This window comes from Gorilla gorilla, chromosome 20 (genome assembly GCF_029281585.2).
Source record: "Gorilla gorilla gorilla isolate KB3781 chromosome 20, NHGRI_mGorGor1-v2.1_pri, whole genome shotgun sequence".
NCBI lineage: Eukaryota > Metazoa > Chordata > Mammalia > Primates > Hominidae > Gorilla > Gorilla gorilla.
In genome coordinates this window covers 44388818-44408437 of record NC_073244.2, presented here as the reverse complement: position 1 = coordinate 44408437, position 19620 = coordinate 44388818, and the positions used below count along the sequence as shown (strand labels likewise).

The 19620-nt window shown below is 45.8% G+C and overlaps 2 protein-coding genes across 9 annotated transcripts; one reads left to right on the top strand and one right to left on the bottom strand.

Moving 5' to 3' along the window:
- On the bottom strand, positions 1-9361 carry CEBPG (CCAAT enhancer binding protein gamma). 5 transcript variants are annotated; one of them, XR_010131946.1, is made up of 3 exons: positions 8799-8934; positions 2598-3562; positions 1-1461 (listed from the first exon to the last, which is right to left on the bottom strand). XR_010131946.1 is itself a non-coding variant. In XM_019015862.3 (2 exons), exon 2 carries the CDS (start codon positions 3464-3466, stop codon positions 3014-3016), a length of 453 nt encoding a protein of 150 aa, XP_018871407.1. In that variant the 5' UTR covers positions 3467-3562; positions 9263-9361; the 3' UTR covers positions 1-3013. The 5 variants fall into 5 exon arrangements, 3 of the variants coding, with proteins under 3 accessions (XP_018871407.1, XP_004060507.1, XP_018871406.1); XR_002003681.3 differs by lacking the exon at positions 8799-8934 and adding an exon at positions 8015-8572; XM_019015862.3 differs by lacking the exon at positions 8799-8934 and adding an exon at positions 9263-9361 and having other exon boundaries at positions 1-3562.
- On the top strand, positions 8571-12418 carry LOC129528490 (atherin-like). Of its 4 annotated transcripts, XR_008673714.2 has the most exons (3): positions 8571-9104; positions 9704-9934; positions 12243-12418. XR_008673714.2 is itself a non-coding variant. In XM_055368904.1 (2 exons), exons 1-2 carry the CDS (start codon positions 8580-8582, stop codon positions 9755-9757), a joined length of 579 nt encoding a protein of 192 aa, XP_055224879.1. In that variant the 5' UTR covers positions 8571-8579; the 3' UTR covers positions 9758-9992. The 4 variants fall into 4 exon arrangements, 1 of the variants encoding a protein (XP_055224879.1); XM_055368904.1 differs by lacking the exon at positions 12243-12418 and having other exon boundaries at positions 9704-9992; XR_008673715.2 differs by lacking the exons at positions 8571-9104; positions 12243-12418 and adding an exon at positions 9116-9302 and having other exon boundaries at positions 9704-9992.
- Positions 12419-19620: the final 7202 nt, after the last annotated feature.

Sequence of the window (19620 nt, the reverse complement as noted above, 5' to 3'; positions counted from 1 at the left end):
TCATTGTTCCAAAGTTGTTTTTTATTTTATATTTGTTGAAAGAAATAAAATTATATTTAAAAAAATAGAGAAATCTCACAAACTGATGAAAGCCAGGAACAAAAAGAACAAGTTAGTACTTCTTCCTGAGAGGCAGATCTAACAGCTGCAGAATGGACTTTTTCCTTCCCAGCTTTTGTGAAACAAAACAATTCTCCTATTCCTAAGGCATCAGAAAGCACTGAGTGCAAAATGGGTTGTTCAGGTACAAGGTCTCAAGCCCTCTAATGGGGATTGGGAAACATGAAAAGCTGCTACAATTTCCTCTCCTTTAATACCAAATGTTAAACTGTCTATACTTCTACTTTTTATGTAAATTTGAGAATTTCACACTCATGACCTGCGTTTCAGACCTGGTCGTGTTTGATTAAAATCTTACTACCTAGTATCTGCACTGGCATCCCAACAACTGATTGCAGGGGCCAGCAGCAGAAGAGCTGCTCTGATCTCACCATCCGCAGCCAAAACCAGCCAAAGAGCACCCATCCCAGGAGACTCAGATGCAGCCAGAAATTTATGCTAAAGCCTAACTCCTAACTATGCTGGACCTGTCCACAAGGGCAGATCACATCCTAGTGGTTCACAGGTCACACACAGAACAAAAGTTACAAAAGTCACCTTACAATTCCCAAAGCTCTAAATTGATTCATTCCCCACACGTGGTTTCCCTAATTTTATACTGATAAATCTATCAAATTAAAAGCTTTCATTTCCAACCACTTCAATAAGACAGACAACACCATGCTTAACATTTTTGTTCTCTGCCTAATTGCTTGCTTCTGCTAAACTTTGCATTTCCATGGGTAATAGGAAAGCTTGAACCCATTTTTCCAAAAGTTCCAATCTTGTGTTCTGATTTGAAATACTGAGTACACACCCCTGATGCTTTCTCTAAAGTTTCTTTTTCAAGTTTCTTTTTCAAGATACTTAAGTCAATTCATATAACTGGTAACCATAAATTCCATGTGAGCATCGAATTCCCAAGAGATTTAAATGTCTGTAGCGCCTACCACAGGTGCTTGCTTATACATTCAAGTGACCTAATGCATCTCCAATTAAGTTAATTATGTAACACCAATCAGCTGCTAAGGAGCCAGTAGGATCCTGTGGGTGTGTCCTGGCTAGTTTTTCAAAACATCTCTCATCCTTCATGGGTAGATCCATACTCCAAGGTAAGCTGGTGTTGGACCCTAGAAACCCCCATCCTGTCTCCTGGCTCTATAGGGAGTTAACAGCCCTCCTGGGACAGCTTCTCCTGGGCTCCAGTTTTACATTCAGAAGGACCTCACGACTCTAAGAACGGCTTTGCTGAGTTGCTGGACGCCATGATGTCTTCTCCTGCCCAGAAACGGCACGGTCAGCAATCTTCCACCAACCGGAGGGTGCAACTTGAGTTTCATTCTGGCTACATCATCCCAAGTCCTAGTATGAAACAGCAACGTGGCCAAAAATGACCATGTTCAAATAAGATACCTGATAACACAGACTTTTAAATCAGTTATGACTCAGTCTCTCATCTCCAGCCCAGGCACATAAAAAATACACAAATTTGAGCTAGAACTGTGCTAAGAAAAAAAGAGAAAGAAAAGAAAGCAAAAGAGAGAAGAAAAAACGTTGACAAAGACAATCTAAAACTACCAACACTGACGTAAGCCAGACTCTAGAGTCCCTACTTTAGCGACTGCCATTTTTTAGTCCCAACAAAAATGTCAATATCCTGAGTTTTATCAGCATTTTCTAAAATAATTTATGGGACACAAAAGCATATAAATGAATAAACAGAAGCAGTGGTACAAAGTCTGGAAAGCCCACTAACCAGAAAAAGAAATGTCACAACAACAATATCAAAAGATGTATTTAAGAGAAATAAATTAAAGGTTAAAACCTTACACTTTCAAGTTTTCTTAGACAATTATTTTGGGAGATGGCATGGAGTTGATACATTTCTCTAATAATCACTTGGTTAAGATCAAATACCAAAATGAGCCTTCAGAAGAAAATTTTGACTTTAAAAATAACGGCCCCATGGCAGCTATTTTGAACACAAGAGAAACTACCTTCTGAATTAATATTCCAAACCCTAATCAGTAGCTTGTGTCATCAAACTGTTAAGATATTTTGTTTACTAACTTAGTTGTCAAAATTGTATCCAAAAAAACACTAGCATCTGCAGAAACTAAAATTTTGGTACACAAGTTTCTCTACACCACTGAATTGGGTTTTTAGAATAAAACAATGCCAATCTAAGCCCAAAGGTATCTCAAAAACATAATTCCTATGCTTTAGTTTTATTTCTGTGTTTAATTTTTTGCTTCCTAAATGTTATTTGTATTTTTTAAGTCAATTGGCCACACACTACCTATAAGATGTGATGAGGTTTCTTTACTTAACCTGACATCACTATTCAAAAACTTGTACTTTTGGGGGAAAACAGTACTAATTATGTTAAAACAAAGTTTATGCCATATATAAAATCACTCCAAATTACACACTCATTGCTTTCTATAGCTCTACGAATTTATAATACATAATTTAGAAGAAAATCACAAATAGATTACCATAGGTGGCATTCAACTTTTCTTAATCCAATTCAGCCTATCCATTAAAACCAAGAACCTTCTGCACGGCCTGCCAGTTCCCCATTCCTTTTGTCAACTTAAAAAAGAAGCATTTCTTCGGAAGTCAGGATTTATTAAGAACATCGGGATCCCAGATATTTCTTTTTTTACCAAATACCTTAACATTTGGGGGATTTTGATTCCCACAAAAATCTCTATCATTTAAAACCAGATATTCGAATTACAAGGCTAACATTTTTAGCTAATCAACTCTTCAGTGCTGATCTCAGAAAATAGTCTCCAATGGGTCTTTGAGTCATGGAAATGGACAACTTTCAGCCATTGACATGAGTGGTGTCGGTGGTCGCACCTTTAACATTCAAGCCACAAGCTCTAAAGTCTGGAAAGGGTGAGATCTATTGTCCTGCATTGTCGCCATCTGCTGTCGTATTTTCAGTGCTAACGGACTGTACGTTGTCTGCAAGGTTGTGCGCATGCTCAAGAAACAAATCTTTGAGTACACTTAATTCCTTGGTCAGCAATTTGATTTTTGCTTCCAACCGTTCATTCTCTTCTTTGAGCTGATTGACTCTCTGCAGTGTGTCTTGTGCTTTTTGCTTGCTTTTCAACCGGCTCTTTTTCACAGCCATGTTGTTCCTCTCTCGGCGTTGCCGATACTCGTCACTGTTTCGATCCATGGGCGAACTCTTTTTGCTCTGCTTGCTGGGAGCCACGGCTTTGCCTCCTCCCCCAGGGCCAGCAGGCACCAGCTGAGGAACCTGCTGTAAGCCGCTGGCATGTGCCTGGGTATGGATAACACTAATTCCGTTCACCCCTGGAGTGCTGTTTTGCTGCGATATCTTGCTCATTTGGGCACTCTCCCTTGCCAACACAGAACAGGTAGAAATGAGAGCAGGGTGATCAATGGTTTCCACGCTAAGCTGCCAAAAAATCTTCACATGTACCTAGTTAAAAAATAAATTGCATTAAAATATTTGAAATGACAGGATCAAATGAGATCAAACTTGTACGTACCTAACATCAGGCCAACATTAATTGATTCTGCTGAGTAAAGTCTACAGCAACTGCCAACTGTTCCAATGTTTCTGAAGTCTAAATCATTTCACTTAGAAAGGTAAGTAAGCACAGAAGCACCATCACGCGAAACTCAGCCCACCTGGATCCCTGAGGGCACTGCCCCTCTGCGATTGTTATCAAAAATGGGAGGAAAACAAAAGACTGCCACTAATTAGGTGGCGCATGTGAACTAACAGCACTTGACAATCTGCCAGGGAGGAGCTGCAGCTGACTGTAGTAGGAGAGACACCTGCAATGAAAGGGGGGAAAGTTTCCATTGTTGGTTCAAGTCAAAACAGAAGGCTGGGGTTGCGCACCCTGTCTCCAGCGCTCTCATGCTATCACCTCTGCAGGTTCCATGTTCTAATATGCAGAGAGGGAGTCATCGAGGACTTGAGTTCTCTCCCAGAGCTCTCTTCATCGGATATTTTGAAAAGGTAGTTTTTTGCTTTATTTTTTTAATGACCTCAAATGATAATTCCACAGTTTAACCAAATTTACTGAGTCAGTTTCTTGAATTTAGGAGCTCTGACACTCAATTTGCTCCCCATCCCACCAAGCTTGTAAAAAGTGTGTTTTTTCTTCTTGACATAATTAGTAAAACTCGAAACACACTCAACCTGAAACCACAAGGAAAGAAACAGAAGCCCTCATGATGCATCCAAGGAAGTGCGGGTCCTGGGACCCAGGCTGGACAAAGGAGCTGAGCAGCTGCCGTGCCTGTGGCCACTTCGTGCTACCAAATGAGCTCGTGTGAGCTCAGAGGACGCACCAGCTCTGAAGCATCCCTGTGCTGCTGCCTGCAAAAATGAAGGCACGGTTTTGAAAAGCAGTCACATGTGGATTACTCTGAATCCAATTAAGTCCCTACAGTTGCCCCAAGAAGTGTAAAAGTGTGACTATCCTATCATCATGAGGCCACTTCAAGACAAACTAAGTTCAGTGAACGGTGTCCACCAAGGAATCAGGGCACTCTTAGAAATTTAGAAAGCAGTATTAGGAACATAAAACTATCCTGTACTCTTTTCACGAAACTGCTAAAATCACATCAGTGGAAAAAATCTGGAGCCAGATTTATGCAGTGATCCCACAACGAGGGAAAGCTCAGTTAGCAACACCAGTAGCTACACCCAAACCTTCAGCCAGGCAATTCTGTACACTGTTTATTGGTCTCTTTTTAAAAACATCTTTGCTTTGAAAAGTCCATGTGTCATTACTTTCCATTGTTTTCAAAGCCACACAGCCGGCCCTGAGCTAGTAGGTCATCTGTTCTCACTCCAACACTAAGGCAAGACAAAAAGCATCCCTCCAAACCATGATGGCGATCCACTCCAAGCCTATCTTCAGTAATGGACAGTTCACAATTTCCCTTGGTCATCATTAGGTTGCCTCATTTTTCTTCCAGTAGAAAAGTGGCTGTTTAGTATTAATCTGAGCCACACTTAGTGCCACCTAACATTATTATTATCTATTTGGTGTCAAGTGAGAGGTGCTTTACTCAATTTTTAAGAACTTGTTTAACACCTCTCCTGAGACTGTCTTAACAATCATAAGCATGTTCACCTTATTTCTCTACTTTTTTTAATATACCAATTATATTTTTAGCCTTTAAAGCTCTCTACAGTCAACTTGTCCATGCTCAGAGATAGCAATGATCCAAAGCGGTAGAGACCAGTGACCAGGCCAGTTATTGTCTTGGCTGTGGCTCCCCCTATTTTAGTTTGGGCAAATCTCTTTTCTTCCATGGGTGTCTGTTCCCCACATACAAATGAGGGATGTGGAATAGTAAGACACTTTCCTACAGACAACACACCACAACCTTCAGTCACTAACAAACAGCTCTCACTCACTACAGGGTCCACGTTCAGCAACGTTCACGCCTGTTTCCGTATCCAAAGATACAGGAACAGGGAAGGGCTCTTTCACCTCTGCCTGACTCATCTTGCAAGGTACTAGGCTGAACATGTGTGGTAGGTGAGGTTTTAAAGGTAAGCCCTTTGGCCTGAAAAGAGTATTCACTGAACCTACAAACTGGTGAAAATGTAAGAAAGAGAAACTTGGAGATAATCAAAATAACTCCAAGAATGTTTTGTTTAGTAAGTTCTTTAACCATATAAATAGCTCTTAAAGTGAAGATTAACCAAGTAAAAGGGGATCAAAGAGCTAAGTGATTTTACACTGAAAAGGCCACTCTCATTTACGCTTTGCTTCTCCACACACATTTACTGAACACCTACAACAGGCAAAAAGTGTTTATTTGAAAGCTGGACACTCAGTCCTAAATTCAAGTCTGGCTCCTCTGTGAACAAACACTATTCCAAAGTTCAGGCTACAGGAAGCAGGGCGGCGCCTGGCTTCCTTCCATGTGAATCACTCAAGGAGGAAACAGCAGGAAAGCTGAAGAGCAGTGGTTCTCAGAGTGTGGTCCCTGGACCAGCATCGTCATCATCCAGGAACTCTTTAGAAATGTAACTTCTCAGGCTGCCCCAGACTTAGAATCAGGAGTTCTAAGAACCGAGCTGAGTAATCTTTTCATAAGGAGACCTCCAAGTAACTCTGAATACACTGAAGTCTGAGGGCCTCTGCTGCTGATTCCCAATGAATATTGAGAATGGTGGACTAAGTGGGTAACAGGCTTTGTTTTAATTCAAACTTAATTCAAGTAATGTTCATTCACGTCAGTCACATCGAAAGCGCAGAATGTTAGAATGAGTAAAACAAAATCAGATTTTTCTCAAGTTTCACCCGGGAAAATAAACCTATCAAGAATTTTCCTAACCCTTTTGTCCCTTTTCTCCACAGACCTAGAACCCAATATTCCTCCCCTTGCCCACCAAAATAAATTTTTCACTCGATTTCCTCAATGAAGGTCAACATTTCAAAATAGTCACAGATGTTTCTCCTTGGTCCTAACTCTATTTAGTCTCTGGGATTTGACAATTCCACCTAAAACAAACAAACAAAAACTTCCCATCTACCCTTCCTCTCCATCCCAATCCCATCGAAATCACCTTAAGCCACTATCATCTCTCAGGGACACTGGTCTCTGGTCTAGCCTGCTTCCTCCAACCTCTGTCTCCAGAGCAATTGAACACTCAAACCTGAGTGAGTCATTCTCCTGGTGAAAATTCATCTCTGGCTCCAGTCTACAGGATCAAATCCAAGGTCCTGACCCTCTCTCCTCCCTCACACCACATCTTGACAGTACTAGACCACTATCTGTATCCTAAATGGTCTGTGCTTTCTCTTTGGGCATCTGGGAAGATTTGTTCCCTAGGTCTGTCAACTCCAGCCGCACCGTGTCTCCCTGCAGATCTTCACAAGCATCTAGTGCAGGGTCCATGAGGAAGGGGACGTCCCCTTTCTGGGAGTACAGAAGTGGGTCACTGGAGCATGAGAAGAACATCAACATCATCTTTCTAACCCAATCCTTTTGAAGTGATTTACAACACACAAAACAAATAGACTATTTGTAAATGAACATCCATTAGGAGGTCATGCTCATTTTTGTCTTTTTTTTACTGATAGAGCTAGAAAGCCACAAACGCAGGAGGCCAGTGTACCTATCAATATAACAACCCACGGAACCAACCCTCCCAAGAACGCACAATACAGCTGGAATCGCGGCTACCTGTATTTACCATTACTGTGACCAAGTGAGGCAATCTCAGACCACGAGACCAAATTCAGCCCCACGAGGTCCTATTTGTCTTTACCAGGGGCTCAGCACATAGTGTTTAATTTCCCAGGGATGAAACCATCTCTCCAAGATCAGACAGCCTTGCAGACAGACACGATGTGATCTTGAGAATTTAAAGGATATTCTCAATGAAGTTTTGTTTCCATCTACTTTTTTTAAAGGCAGGTATTAAAAATAACTGAACCAGCCAAGTGTGCCCACCAGAAGCAGGAATCAAGAAGCTGAAATATGCTTCAGCTCCCTTGTACCCTGTAATTATTTAGCCTTGTTTACAGCAACTTTTTCCAGAAGCAGAATCGACCTTATGAACAGGTTATCCCAAATACTACTCAAGGGCTAACAGATGACCACATCTTAAATATCAAGAGCTTCTAGGTGTAGAATGTCTTCGTAAAGCAAGCCCTTACAGGATTTTCTTTTAAAATTTTCTCTGGAAGTCACATTTCTTTGGGAGAAGTCTGCCTTAAGTGACAACCTATTCATATAAGCAGTCAATTCTGACACAACTACCAATTTTGGTGTCACCCATCAACATTGAGACCTTTCTAAATCTTATACATTTCAGGATGCCAGATTACAGTATAAACTTCAAAGAAGAGGAAAACCCAACACGTAAACCTGCGGAAGAGAAGCAACACACCAGCTGCCCTGGAAAACACTCTCCTCCCCCGCGACACATGCATTTCCATCCTTCGCATCTGGACACCTCTGCTGGCTGTCGGCCCTGCTCCGCTCCCTCCAACTATGCCCGCGAAGTGCTTCATTTCTTCTCTATTCGACCCGTAGGTGTTGCGTGTTCTTCTAAACTACGTTCAACAGTAAAGTGCAGGACATTCGAACAGCTCCACAAAGAAGCAAAATATTATCTCTGCAAAGTCATGCATTTAAAAGCCAGTTGCTTTCCCTATTTTATTGATCAGTCTTTGAACTTCTGAACAGATTTTCGATCACCGCAAGCTGAGCCCTTCTAGAAGATCAGGATTCTAAAGCTCGACTCGGTCCACCTTCTGCTATTCTGGGAACACCCTTCATCCCCAGGGGCCAATGCGAGCCTGGCGGGTCACAGCGCCCGTTTCACCGAGAGGGGGCCGGGCTCCGCAGGGGGCATTCCCCGGCCGTTCGCGCGCTCCCGGCCCGCCGCGAGGGGCGCCCCGGGCAGTGCGGGGGTCGACGGGCGGCGCCGCAGCGCTGGGCCGCGGCCAGGCATGAGCTCAGCGTCCCCGCCGGGTGTTGCCGGCAGGTTGCATCAGACGCCGCGCGGCGCCGCCGCCCGCGCCTCCAGCCTCGCGTGGCCTTCCCGGGCCAGCCGGCCGTCTGGGGCCAGGGCTGGGTTTCCCCGAGCCGGGCCCGCACCCAGTCGAGCGGCCGGCGTCGCCGCGGCCTCCTCCTCCCCGTTCTCAGGGCGCCCGCCGCGGCCTCCTTACCTGCTCCTCCAGCCCGCCTGCCCCCAGGCGGCCTCCACTCCGAGCGGCCCCGCGCGGTGCGGCCCGAGCCGACCCAGGCCTCACAGCCCGCGAGTCAGCGAGGAGGAGCGACGGTTACGAAACCGGCAGCCTCCGCCCGTTCCGCAGCCGCGGCCACCGGCTTCCCCTACTCGCCGGGGCCGCGCGCGCCGCCGCCGCCATCCCGACCAATGGGAGCGCCGGCCTGCCGGAGGCACCGCCTTCTCTCGCGACGGGCAGCCCAGTCGACCAATCGTGGGTCGGCTGGCGGCGGGAGGCGGGCCCACGGTGGGGGAGTGGGTTCCGCGCGGCTGGCTCGGCGGGTGTGGCGGGAGCAGGGAGCTGGTTGCTGCGGCGTCCGCGGTCCCTCGGCAGCTCGCCCGGGCTGGCGGCGGCCTAGTGCTGTGGACGACTCAAGTTCGAGTGGGAGGCTGAAGAGCCGTCACCTTGTGGAGGCCAGACGTGCCTTTGGAAGCATTTTCTGAGGTGGTTTTGTGAACCACCGGCGACTGTTTTGGTTTCGCCGCGTCCCCTGGGAGCCCCCGCGGCGTCCCTCACAGAGTTTCTGCGAACGGAACGCCCCGCAGGCGGGCGGGCTTTGTCGCCGAAAAACGAGTGGAGGCTGACGCGGTGGCTCCCGACTGTGATCTCAGCGCCGAGGGAGGCCGAGGCGGGAGAATGGCTTGAGCCCAGGCGTTGGAGACCAGCCTGGACAACATAGCGAGACCCCATCTCAGTTACTAATTTTTAAAAAATCGAAGGAACCCAGATGTTTCACACATAGGATTAGCATTGATGTCACATGGGTGAAAGCTGCAGGCTGTGCTTTGTTTTTAGGGTGAGATGAAGTGAATTTCTTAAAATGATTCTTTTTGGGTGCCTTCCAGGTGCATGGGTGCGAGATGATCTCTGAAAATAAGCAGCGATCCAGTGTGACTTAAAACTCGCCAGGAGGACCCGAAAGCGTTTTAACACCAGGAAGCAGCAGCTCGCTGGGCGGAGGGCAGAACTCGCCTGATAGGTTTAATTGCTTCCTCTTTAGCAACGCGTATCGTTCAAAAAATTGAGGCTTTGAAAGAGGAAATGTTTCTTCAGCGCCCATGGAACCGGCTCGCCCCGTAAGATTGTTTCGAGGAATCAGTAAGATGATAAAGCAATAAATAAAAATTAAAAGGGGTCACAACAGTGAAAAATGGGCTGGGCGCGGTGGCTCAGGTCTGTAATCCCAGCACTCTGCGAGGCCGGGGCAGGCTGATCACTTCAGGTCAGGAATTAAAGACCAGCCTGGGCAACATGGAAAAACCCCATCTCTACCAAAAATACAGAAGATTAGCCGGGTGTGGTGGCGCTGTGCCTGTGGTCCCAGCTATGGAGTCTGAGATGGGAGGATGGCTTGAGCCTGAGAGGCGGAGGTTGCAGTGAGCTGAGATTGAGCCACTGCACTCCAGCCTGAGCCACAGAATGAGATCCCTGTCTCCAAAAAAAAAAAAAACAAGGTAATAATGCTCACAGATGCACACTTAGGAGAATAAGTGTCATTGAAACAAGTGTGTTTCTTCATGTTGGCTCTCAGTATTCTCAGCTGAAATTTCTTTTCTTTTCTTTTCTTTTTTTTTTTTTTTGAGACGATCTTGCTGTGTTGCCCCAGCTGGAGTGCAATGGCACTCCACAGCTTGATCACAGCTTACTGCAGCCTCGACCTCCTGGGCTCAAGCCATCCTCCCACCTCAGCCTCCCAAGTAGGTGGGATTACAGGCATGCACCACCACACCTAGCTAATTTTTTTAAAATGTTTTGTAGAGACAAGGTCTCACCATATTGTCCACTTTGGTCTCAAACTCCTGGGCTCAAGTGATCTTTCTGTCTCGGCCTCCCAGATTGCTGGGATTATGGGTGTGAGTAACCAAGTCCTGCCTGAACTTGCTTTGATCAAGATTTTAGTACTATTAAAATAGGATTGTGATTTATTGCTCACAAAATCATAATTTTACCCTGAATATTTCCTAATCACTTAAAAAATGTGTAAGGGGGCCAGACGCAGTGGCTCACGCCTGTAATCCCAGCACTTTGGGAGGCCGAGGCGGGCGGATCACCTGAGGTCAGGAGTTTGAGACCGCCCTGGCCAACATGGTGAAACCCCGTCTCTACTAAAAATATAAAAATTAGCCAGGCGTGGTGGCAGGTGCCTGTAATCCCAGCCACTCGGGAGCCTGAGGCAGAAGAATTGCTTGAACTCAGGAGGCAAATATTGGCAGTGAGCTGAGATCACGCCACTGCACTCCAGCCTGGGTGACAGCAAGACTCCATCTCAAAAAAAAAAAATAAAAATAAAAAAGGAAAGAAAAGAAAAAAGAAAAATGTGTAAGGGGAAAAAAAAGAACTTGTATAGGTATATTCAGTTATCCTTTGGTTTGCAAACCGCTCTGCCAAGCTGTTCCAGCATTCTTTGTATCTGTGTCTGGGCAGGCCTTCTTACACACCCAGCAAGTCTAGTCAGTGCCCAGGACACTCGGGTATTTATTTCCTTTTCAGCTGGTAGCTGGTAGTTTTTTCTTCTACTCAGTTTACAAGTATGCATTTGGTGCCAACTATGTACTAAGCCGTAGGCTAAGTGTTGGAGATTCAGCAATGAGCAAGACAAACACACAGTCACTGCCCACATGGAACTTACACTTACAGCCAGGCAGACAGGCGTTTGGTAATTACGCAATTTTTCTTTCTGTCACCTATGCTGGAGTGCAGTGGGGCGAGCATGGCTCACTGCAGCCTGGACCTCCTGGGCTCAGGTGATCCTCCCACCTCAGCCTCCCAAGCAACTGGGACTACAAGGCATGCGCCACCATGCTTGGCTAATTTTTGTATTTCTTGTAGCAATGGGGTTTCACCATGTTGCCCAGGCTGGTTTCGAACAGCTGAGGTCAAGTGATGCACCCACCTCGGCCTTTTAAAGTGCTAAGATTACAGGCATGAGCTAACTCCCCTGGTCCACAATTTTTCAATTACCATTTTCATAGATACTACAAGAAAGCAGTACAAGACGCTGTGAGAAATCAGAAGGGAACCAGACCTAGTCTGATGGGTCCGGGGAGGCCTGAAAAATTGACAGGATTTGGGCTAGGCAATACAGAGGACGTGGGTGCAGCAGTCACAGGGAATTCTTGTCCGGGGTCCTGTGATGGGAGAAATTTAAGGCTAAAGTGGCTGAAAGTAAAGTGGAGACCAACAAGATAGGCAGGGCCATGTGGGCCCAAGAAGCGTTCAGATTTTTACCCTAAGAGATAGAAGCTTCCGAAAGATTTGTTCTCCATAAGGAAATGAGAGCCTGGTGAAGCCTTGGAGGTCTACTATGTAGCTTTTTTACAAGTCACAGGAATCCAAGCCATCACAGTAAAAGAAAAATTTCCTGCATATCTCTCTGCCTTACAGTAATCAATATATATTCCACAAATCCAAAGACTAAGTAGCCTCTATAGCACTTTGGGAGGCCGAGGTGAGAGGATCACTTGAAGCCAGGAGTTCAAGACCAGCTTGGGCAACATAGTGAGACCCCTCATCTCTATTTAATTTAAAAAAAATGTAAAATAAAAAAACCCTCCAAAGGACTTGGGAAGTTGGCTGTTGTATTCATTGAATATTGTAGTTACCTGACAGCCACTATGATTAACTACATTAGTTACCTAAGAGATATGAACACTAGTGTCCACAGCTTCACCACTTGCTAGATGTGCAGCCTTGGCCAAATTACTTAACCTCTCTGTCATCTGTAAATGGAGAAGACAACAGTGTCGTTTTGAGGATTAAAGGAATTAGTGTGCTAGGCCCCTAAAACAGTGCCTGCTTGGTACCTCAAAAGTATTAGCTACATGGCTGGGTAGAGTGGCTCACTCCTGTAATCCCACCACTTTGGGAGGCTAAAGCTGGAGTGCAATGGCATGAGCATAGCTCACTGCAGCCTTGAACTCCTGGGCTCATGCAGTCCTCCCACCTCAGCCTCCCAAGTAGTTAGGACTACAGACGTGCATCACCACACCTGGTTTATTTTTAAAATTTTTTGAGAGATGAAATATTTTTAGAGATGGAGTCTCACTATGTTGTCCCGGCCAGTCTCAAACTCCTGGGCTTATGATTCTCCCACCTCGGTCTCCCAAAGTACTGGGTGTGATGGGTGGCATGTGCCTATGGTCCCAGCTACTCAGGAGGCTGAGGTGGGACGATTGCATGAGCCCGGGAGGCAGAGATTGCAGTGAGCCTAGATTGGCCTGGGAAACCAAGCGAGACTCAGTCTCAAAAAAAAAAAAAAGTATTAAGCTATTATTACCACGATGCTCATACATGAATTATAAACAAATTGCATCCATAGAATCATAGTAGACTAAAACACACTGCAAAATGAGGCCAAGCTGTGCTTATACTGCTTTGCTGATTCAGGCACTAAACACATAATATTGAAGGTCATGATGTTGACCCTATGTTGTATCCTAAAAGGTGTTATTTTTAGAGCAGTTCCTTAGTTACCACACCTTATTTCATTTGTTTCCACAAGGTAGAGTGGAGGAACAATTTAGTAATTTGATTTTTTTGTATTTGAAAGCCAGATCAATAGAAGTTTACTATGCAAACTGAAATAAATTAATGTATATTTGGAAAGTTTCTGAAAAACTAAAGAGCCAAGTTAACCACCTTTGACAGGAGATCCAGACTGTATCTGTAATATTTGAGAGCTGGGAAAATGTCTGTCAGATTTGAGTTTCAGTTGATGTCTTGCAGTATGTTGGTGATAATATGATTATCAATCATTCTGCATTGGTTAAGGCTCTTTGGTTGGAAGTAAGTGAAAACCATCCCTGACTAGCCTAAGCATTAAGCAAGCCCTTGGTGAAAGATGCTAGGCCACTCCATGAAATACCCAGGTCATGTCAGAACCAAGAACAGATATCTTTGTCTCTCTCTCTCTCTCTCTGTGTGTATGTGTGTGTGTGTAAGTGTGTGTATGTGTCTTCCTGTTGATTTCATTATGCTTTCTGCTGGCACATAAACCTTCTTCACATGGCCAATGACAATCTCAGTGTTCACAGCTTCAGTCCCTAAAGAAGGGCCAACTCTCATTTTAAGTTCCTGTTCCAACAGTCCTAGGCAAGGACTCTTGGACTGGCACCGCTGGGTCACGTGCTCATCTAGGAATGATCAAGTGTTAAAAGCAGGTCATGATGGACGAACATGGCTGCTCTGGAGAGGTTGGCAGGGGCTGATCTCGGAGGAAGAAGAAGTGCTGGGCAGACAAACCCATCAATAGGCATTTCAAGTGGCAGATCACACTGTGGTTGCTCTGATGGAAGCCTTACTCACCCTGGCTGACTAATCCGTTCTTTCTTGTGTGATATGATCCCCATGCTTGAGGGCAAAGTGTAAACCTCCAGTTTTATCTCTGGAAGCACTGTTTGAAATCCTAACAGCTGTGATGCTAAGTGGTTGTCTTAGAACATCCCCACATCTCATAAGGGAGTCCTATGGATAATAGCAAAAAATCTGACACGGTCTAAGCTTGAGCAGTTGGCAAGTACTGTGAATGTCCATTCTAAAGCACTTTTCAGTTTGTCAGATTTCATTATTCCGTGAGTTGAGACACATCATCTGTCTTAAGGATAAGTACATGTCATCTCTGCACACAAAGGTATGTGAGCACTTGCAAATAGGTACATATCACCTGCACACATGAGGAGAGCTGCATGCATCTGTGCACACACAGGTGGCTGTCATCTTTGCACATAAGGAGAGATGTGTGCCATCTGGGATCACTTGAGGCCAGGAATTCGAGACCAGCCTGGGCAACATGGCGAAACCCCACCTCTACTAAAAATACAAAAATTAGCCCGGCATGGTGACGCACGCCTGTAATCCCAGCTGCTTGGGAGGCTGAGGCAGGAGAATGGCGTGAACCCAGGAGGCAGAGGTTGCAGTGAGCTGAGATTGCGCCACTGCACTCCAGCCTGGGTGACAGAGCGAGACTCTGTCTCAAAAAAAAAAAAAATGGTGTTTGTGAGGTATGTGACACCAGTCTTTATCAAGGCAGTGTGATGGGCTTTGGAGACAGAACAGAGTGGTGTTGGCTAGCACTCAACCCAGCTAAACCTCCAGTCCTCATCTGGGGAGGATTGACAGTAAATATTTTATGGAATTGTTATGAGGATTAAGTAAACCAACATGAAAAGGAGCTAGCATAGTGCCTGGCACATAGGAGGCACAAAATAAGTGTTGTCTAGTGTGTCCATCCAAGAATAATTTGCTACCTAGGAGCCTGTTGTTGGTTTCCAATACTATTCTCCAATAACAGGAGCCGGCTCCTTACAGAAGTGGCTGATTCTAGGGCTGGGGCAGGACATATACAAGGTGAGCCTGGAACATCTTGCAGTGCCAGAAAGTAAGGAAGTCCTCAGAAAGTGAAGCAATTGGGGAGGTGTGTCTCAGTCAGCTGAGGCTGCCATGACAAAATACCATAGACTTGAGGGCGTAAACAACACAACTTTGTTTCTCATGGTCCGGAGGCTGGGAAGTCCAAGATCAAGGTGCTGGCGAGGTAAATTTTACTCTGAAGCCTCTTTTCTTGGCATGGAGGTAGCTGCAATCTCCCCGTGTGCTCACATGATCTCTTCTTTGTGCACTTGTTGGGGAGTCTGTGTGGGGAGAGACCGAATTCTCCAGCATGTCTTCATATAAGGGTACTAATCCCATCCCGAGTGCCCCACCCCATGACCTCATCTTAACCTTGATTACCTCCCAAAGACCCCATCTCCAAGTATCATCACATGTGGGGCAGGGCTTCAACATATGAATTTGGGGAGACATAAACATTCCATCCATAAGACTATATCAAAGGGCCACAGGAGCCAAATGAAAGTGCCCCCAGTGCCCAAAGCTGGAACTATCTGAGTGGCAAAACAAATAACGTAGTATTGGATTATAACCCCAAGTATGAGATGAATATCCATGAGTCCCTACAGATGTTAATAAATGATGGAATAAATGAATAAATGACAGAGAAGAGGCAAATCTCCCATGCAGAACTCCAAATAATTGACAGTCTGCCCTCAGGCTGGAGAGCTACACTCCCTGATTCTTAACTGTGGGCTACACATAGTGACTTCCTTTCGAAGCGTAGAATATGGAGGAGAAGAAAGAGTAACTTTATGGTGCAGAAACCTGACAAAGACTAGCAGGTGATCGAAGTCCACATCAGCAGTCATAAACCGTGTTGATAGCAAGTATCCTTGATAAGATGAGATGAAAATGGCCCTTTACCCTTTGGTCTTCCTCCTGAGAACTCATAACCCCAGTCTAAGAAAAACACCAAATTCCAATAGAGCAGCATTTTGTAAAATACCTACCTAAGACTTCTCAAAACTGTCAAGATCATCAAAACAAGGAAAGTCAGACAAAGTATCACAGTCTAGAGCAGCAGTCCCCAATCTTTTGGCAAGAGGGACCAATTTCATGGAAGACAGTTTTTCCACAGATAGGGAGCAGGAGGGGAGGAGAGATCATTTCGGGATGCAACTGTCCTACCTCAGATCATCAGGCATTAGAATCTTATAAGGAGCGTGCAACCTGGATCCCTTGTATGCACAGTTTACGATAGGGTTCGCGCTCCTGTGAGAGTCTAATGCCGCTGCTGATAAGACAGGAGGCAGAGTTCAGGCAGTAACTTTTGCTCACCTGCCACTCATCTCCTGCTGGGCAGCCCGGTTGCTAATGGGTCTGTGGCTCAGGAAATAGGGACACCTGGTCTAGAGGATCCTAAAGAGACATGATGACTAAATGTGATGTGGTATCCTAGATGGGATCCTGGAACAGAAAGAGGATATTAGAAACTAAGGAAATCCAGATTTGAAGTACGGGCAATATTTAATAATGGACTTCAATTAATGATAATGTATCAATATATCTTCGTTAACTATAACAAATATATGAATGTAAGGTGTTAGTAATAGCTGAAACTGGGAAATCTATACCTCCTTCTCAATTTTTTATAAATCTTAAGTTGTTTTGAGTCGTGCACAGTGCCTGTAATCCCAGCACTTTGGGAGGCTGAGGTGGGAGGATTGCTTGAGGTCAAGAGTTTGAGACCAGCCTGGCCAACATAGTGAGGCCCCATCTCTACAAAAAAAAATTAAAAATTAGCCAAGCATGGGCGTGTGCCTGTGGTCCCAGCTACTTGGAAGACTGAGGCGGGAGGACGGCTTGAGCCTGGAAGGTCAAGGCTACAGTGAGCTGCGATAGCGCCATCCCACTCCAACCTGGGCAACAGACCGAGACCCTATCTCTTACAATAATTAATTAAAAATAAAATAGTTCTGAGAAATTTTTTTAAGTATTTGGGATGCATTGCAGTCTTAACATTAACCTAAAACAGTACTGTTTTAAAACATTAACAACCCAGGCCAGATTTTAGCCAAATGGGTAAAGAAGAAAGCAGCGGAAGAGCCTTGGGCCCCACTCCCTCCCTCAGTCCACGAGTGGTGACTGTGCTTCTGCCAGGCAAACCCAAATCATGCAGAGAAATGGAGCAGAGAGGGAGAGTAGATCTACAGGAGCTCCTCCAGGAGGAGAGAGGGGTAGAAAGAAGGAAGGGGAGGTGGAGGGGTCCACTTTGAGACTGCAGGGTGACGGAGAAGCCCAGGACACCATTTTTGGGTCTAGTGGGGAAGCCCCATCCTCCGCTGAAGGTCCAAACACCAGGTCAACCCCTGGAAGCCACAAGACTGAGCTGAGAAGGAAATGAAAAGCTTCCCAGACAGAGGGACTTGGTTGTCCCTGGCACTCATTCTCCTATTCTCTTTCATCTGTCTCAGTCAATAGATGTTGATTGAATTCCTGCTCTGAGCCAGGCCCTGTCCCAAGTTCTGGGAGTCCTGTGAGGACCAAGCCAAGGGGCTGGAGAAGGGGGCAGGGGGGAGCTGGTGCCCAACAGATGAGACAGGGCCAAGGAGACACAGCCAGGCCAGGTGGGCTTGTGGCCTAGAATCCCTGTGCTTAGCGTCAGGAATCTGCGTCCACTCCTAGGCCGCCGTGACTGCTCCTTTTTCATCTTATTTTTCGTTTAGATTCCCACGGTAATAATCAGTTCTTGTGTCAGCCTCAACTGGGATTCATATTGACTTGGGTTTAGCAGGTGGAGTCGCCAGTCTATTTGCATAAATGTTGGGGTTTTGGCTGGAAGAGGAAGGTGGGGTTGTTGTCTTTCCTTTGCAGAGGTTTCTGGGGGGGAACTGAGGTGCAGAAGAAACTGGGATTTGGGGAGAGACAAGTGCTGTTTTGTAGTCCTTACAAAGAGAGTGACTTTCCCGCCCACCTCCGTGAACGATCCCCTGTGCCTTCAGCGAAGTGGGAACTGGAGTGAATGCAGAAATCACTTTGATGCCTCTAGGAAGTGATTCTTGTAAAAATCAGGAATCTGTGCCCTTGGCATAGGGGTATCAACTTTGTGAAGAAGAAGAAGGAGCTGAAGCAGAGGCTCCACTGAGGCCCTCAGGAGACTTTGGGGGCCTTAAATATGAATGGCCTGGGTACATTACGGGGGGTGCCCAGGAACTCACTAAGGCCGGTCACCCTCAGAAACACTTTGTGGTGGAGGTCAGAGCATTTGTTCTGTTACAGTGAAAAAGATCCAACTGCACCCATAGGTGGGAAGCCCTGGGCCAACTTGAGAGCCAAAAGAGCAAATGGAACATTCCAGTTTAATCTCAGCTAGACAACGGATAAAACTAAAAGTCACAGCAGCCAGAATGGCTTGTGAGATCGGAGTGCGTCTAGGGCAGAAGGAAGTGGGAGAGGGAAGGAGGAGGATTCTTCCTTCTAGGGAGAGGGAGGTGGAGGATGATCAAGAAAAGCTGGAAATGCCCGCCTCATTCTGATATGCCATCTGGTGGGCCATTTCCTCCCAATTCCATATATCCAAATCCTTCCCATTCCCCAAACTCCAGTCTCAGTCCTGGCCTGTGTGTATACTTTGTTCTTATAGAGAAGATTGTCTCTCTTTCTCTCTCTCTCTCTCTCTCTCTCTCTCTCTCTCTCTCTCTCTGTGTGTGTGTGTGTGTGTGTGTGTGTGTGTGTGTGTGTGTGTGCTTTAGAGACAGGGTCTTGCTCTGTCACTCAGGCTAGAGTGCAGTGACACCATCATGGCCTGCTACTACAGCTTTGACCTCCTGGGCTTAAGAGTTAAGCGAGACTCCTGTTTCAGTCTCCTGAGTAGCTGGGACTACAGTTGTGGACCACCATGCCTGGCTAATTTTTCAATTTTTTGTAAAGACAGGGTCTCAATATGTTGCCAAGCTGGTCCTGAATTCCTAGGCTCAAGTGATCCTCCCACCTAAGCCCCACAAATGGGGATTACAGGCATGAGCCAATGGCAAGACTCTGTTGTATATACATATTACTGTGCTATGTACCTATGAGACTTTAGAAAACACAGCTGGGGAAATGGGTCCCTCCAACCTGAATGTGGGATCTGGGAGGCACACAATGACCTCCACTACAATCCACTTCTTGCGTCACTCGGATCCACTTCTTACTTACACGTAGTAAGTTAATCCCATCAGTGAACAGCTTCTCTGGGATTCTGGATGGCCTCCTTTCCTGGAGAAGCCTCCAAGAGGACAGCTAGTGGGATGAAGGATGAACAGCAGCTCCTACTGCTACAGCTGACCTCAAGGCTATAGCTGGTTTTCATCATCTGCCTCCCCTACTACCCATTCTGGATTCCCTCACCCTTGGCTAGCACACCTCTCCTGGTCTAAGTAGTTCACCTGTG

What these genes read in the sequence shown, in the direction of transcription:
- CEBPG (XM_019015861.3), bottom strand. Translation starts at nt 8,053, where the DNA reads ATGTGTCGCGGGGGAGGAGAGTGTTTTCCAGGGCAGCTG. An exon ending in AGTGTTTTCCAGGGCAGCTG is followed by an intron (nt 3,563 to 8,014) that starts GTGTGTTGCTTC and finishes TTTTTTAACTAG; the next exon opens with GTACATGTGAAGATTTTTTG.
- LOC129528490 (XM_055368904.1), top strand. Translation starts at nt 8,580, where the DNA reads ATGAGCTCAGCGTCCCCGCCGGGTGTTGCCGGCAGGTTGCATCAGACG. An exon ending in CGGCGGGAGGCGGGCCCACG is followed by an intron (nt 9,105 to 9,703) that starts GTGGGGGAGTGG and finishes GGTGCCTTCCAG; the next exon opens with GTGCATGGGTGCGAGATGAT.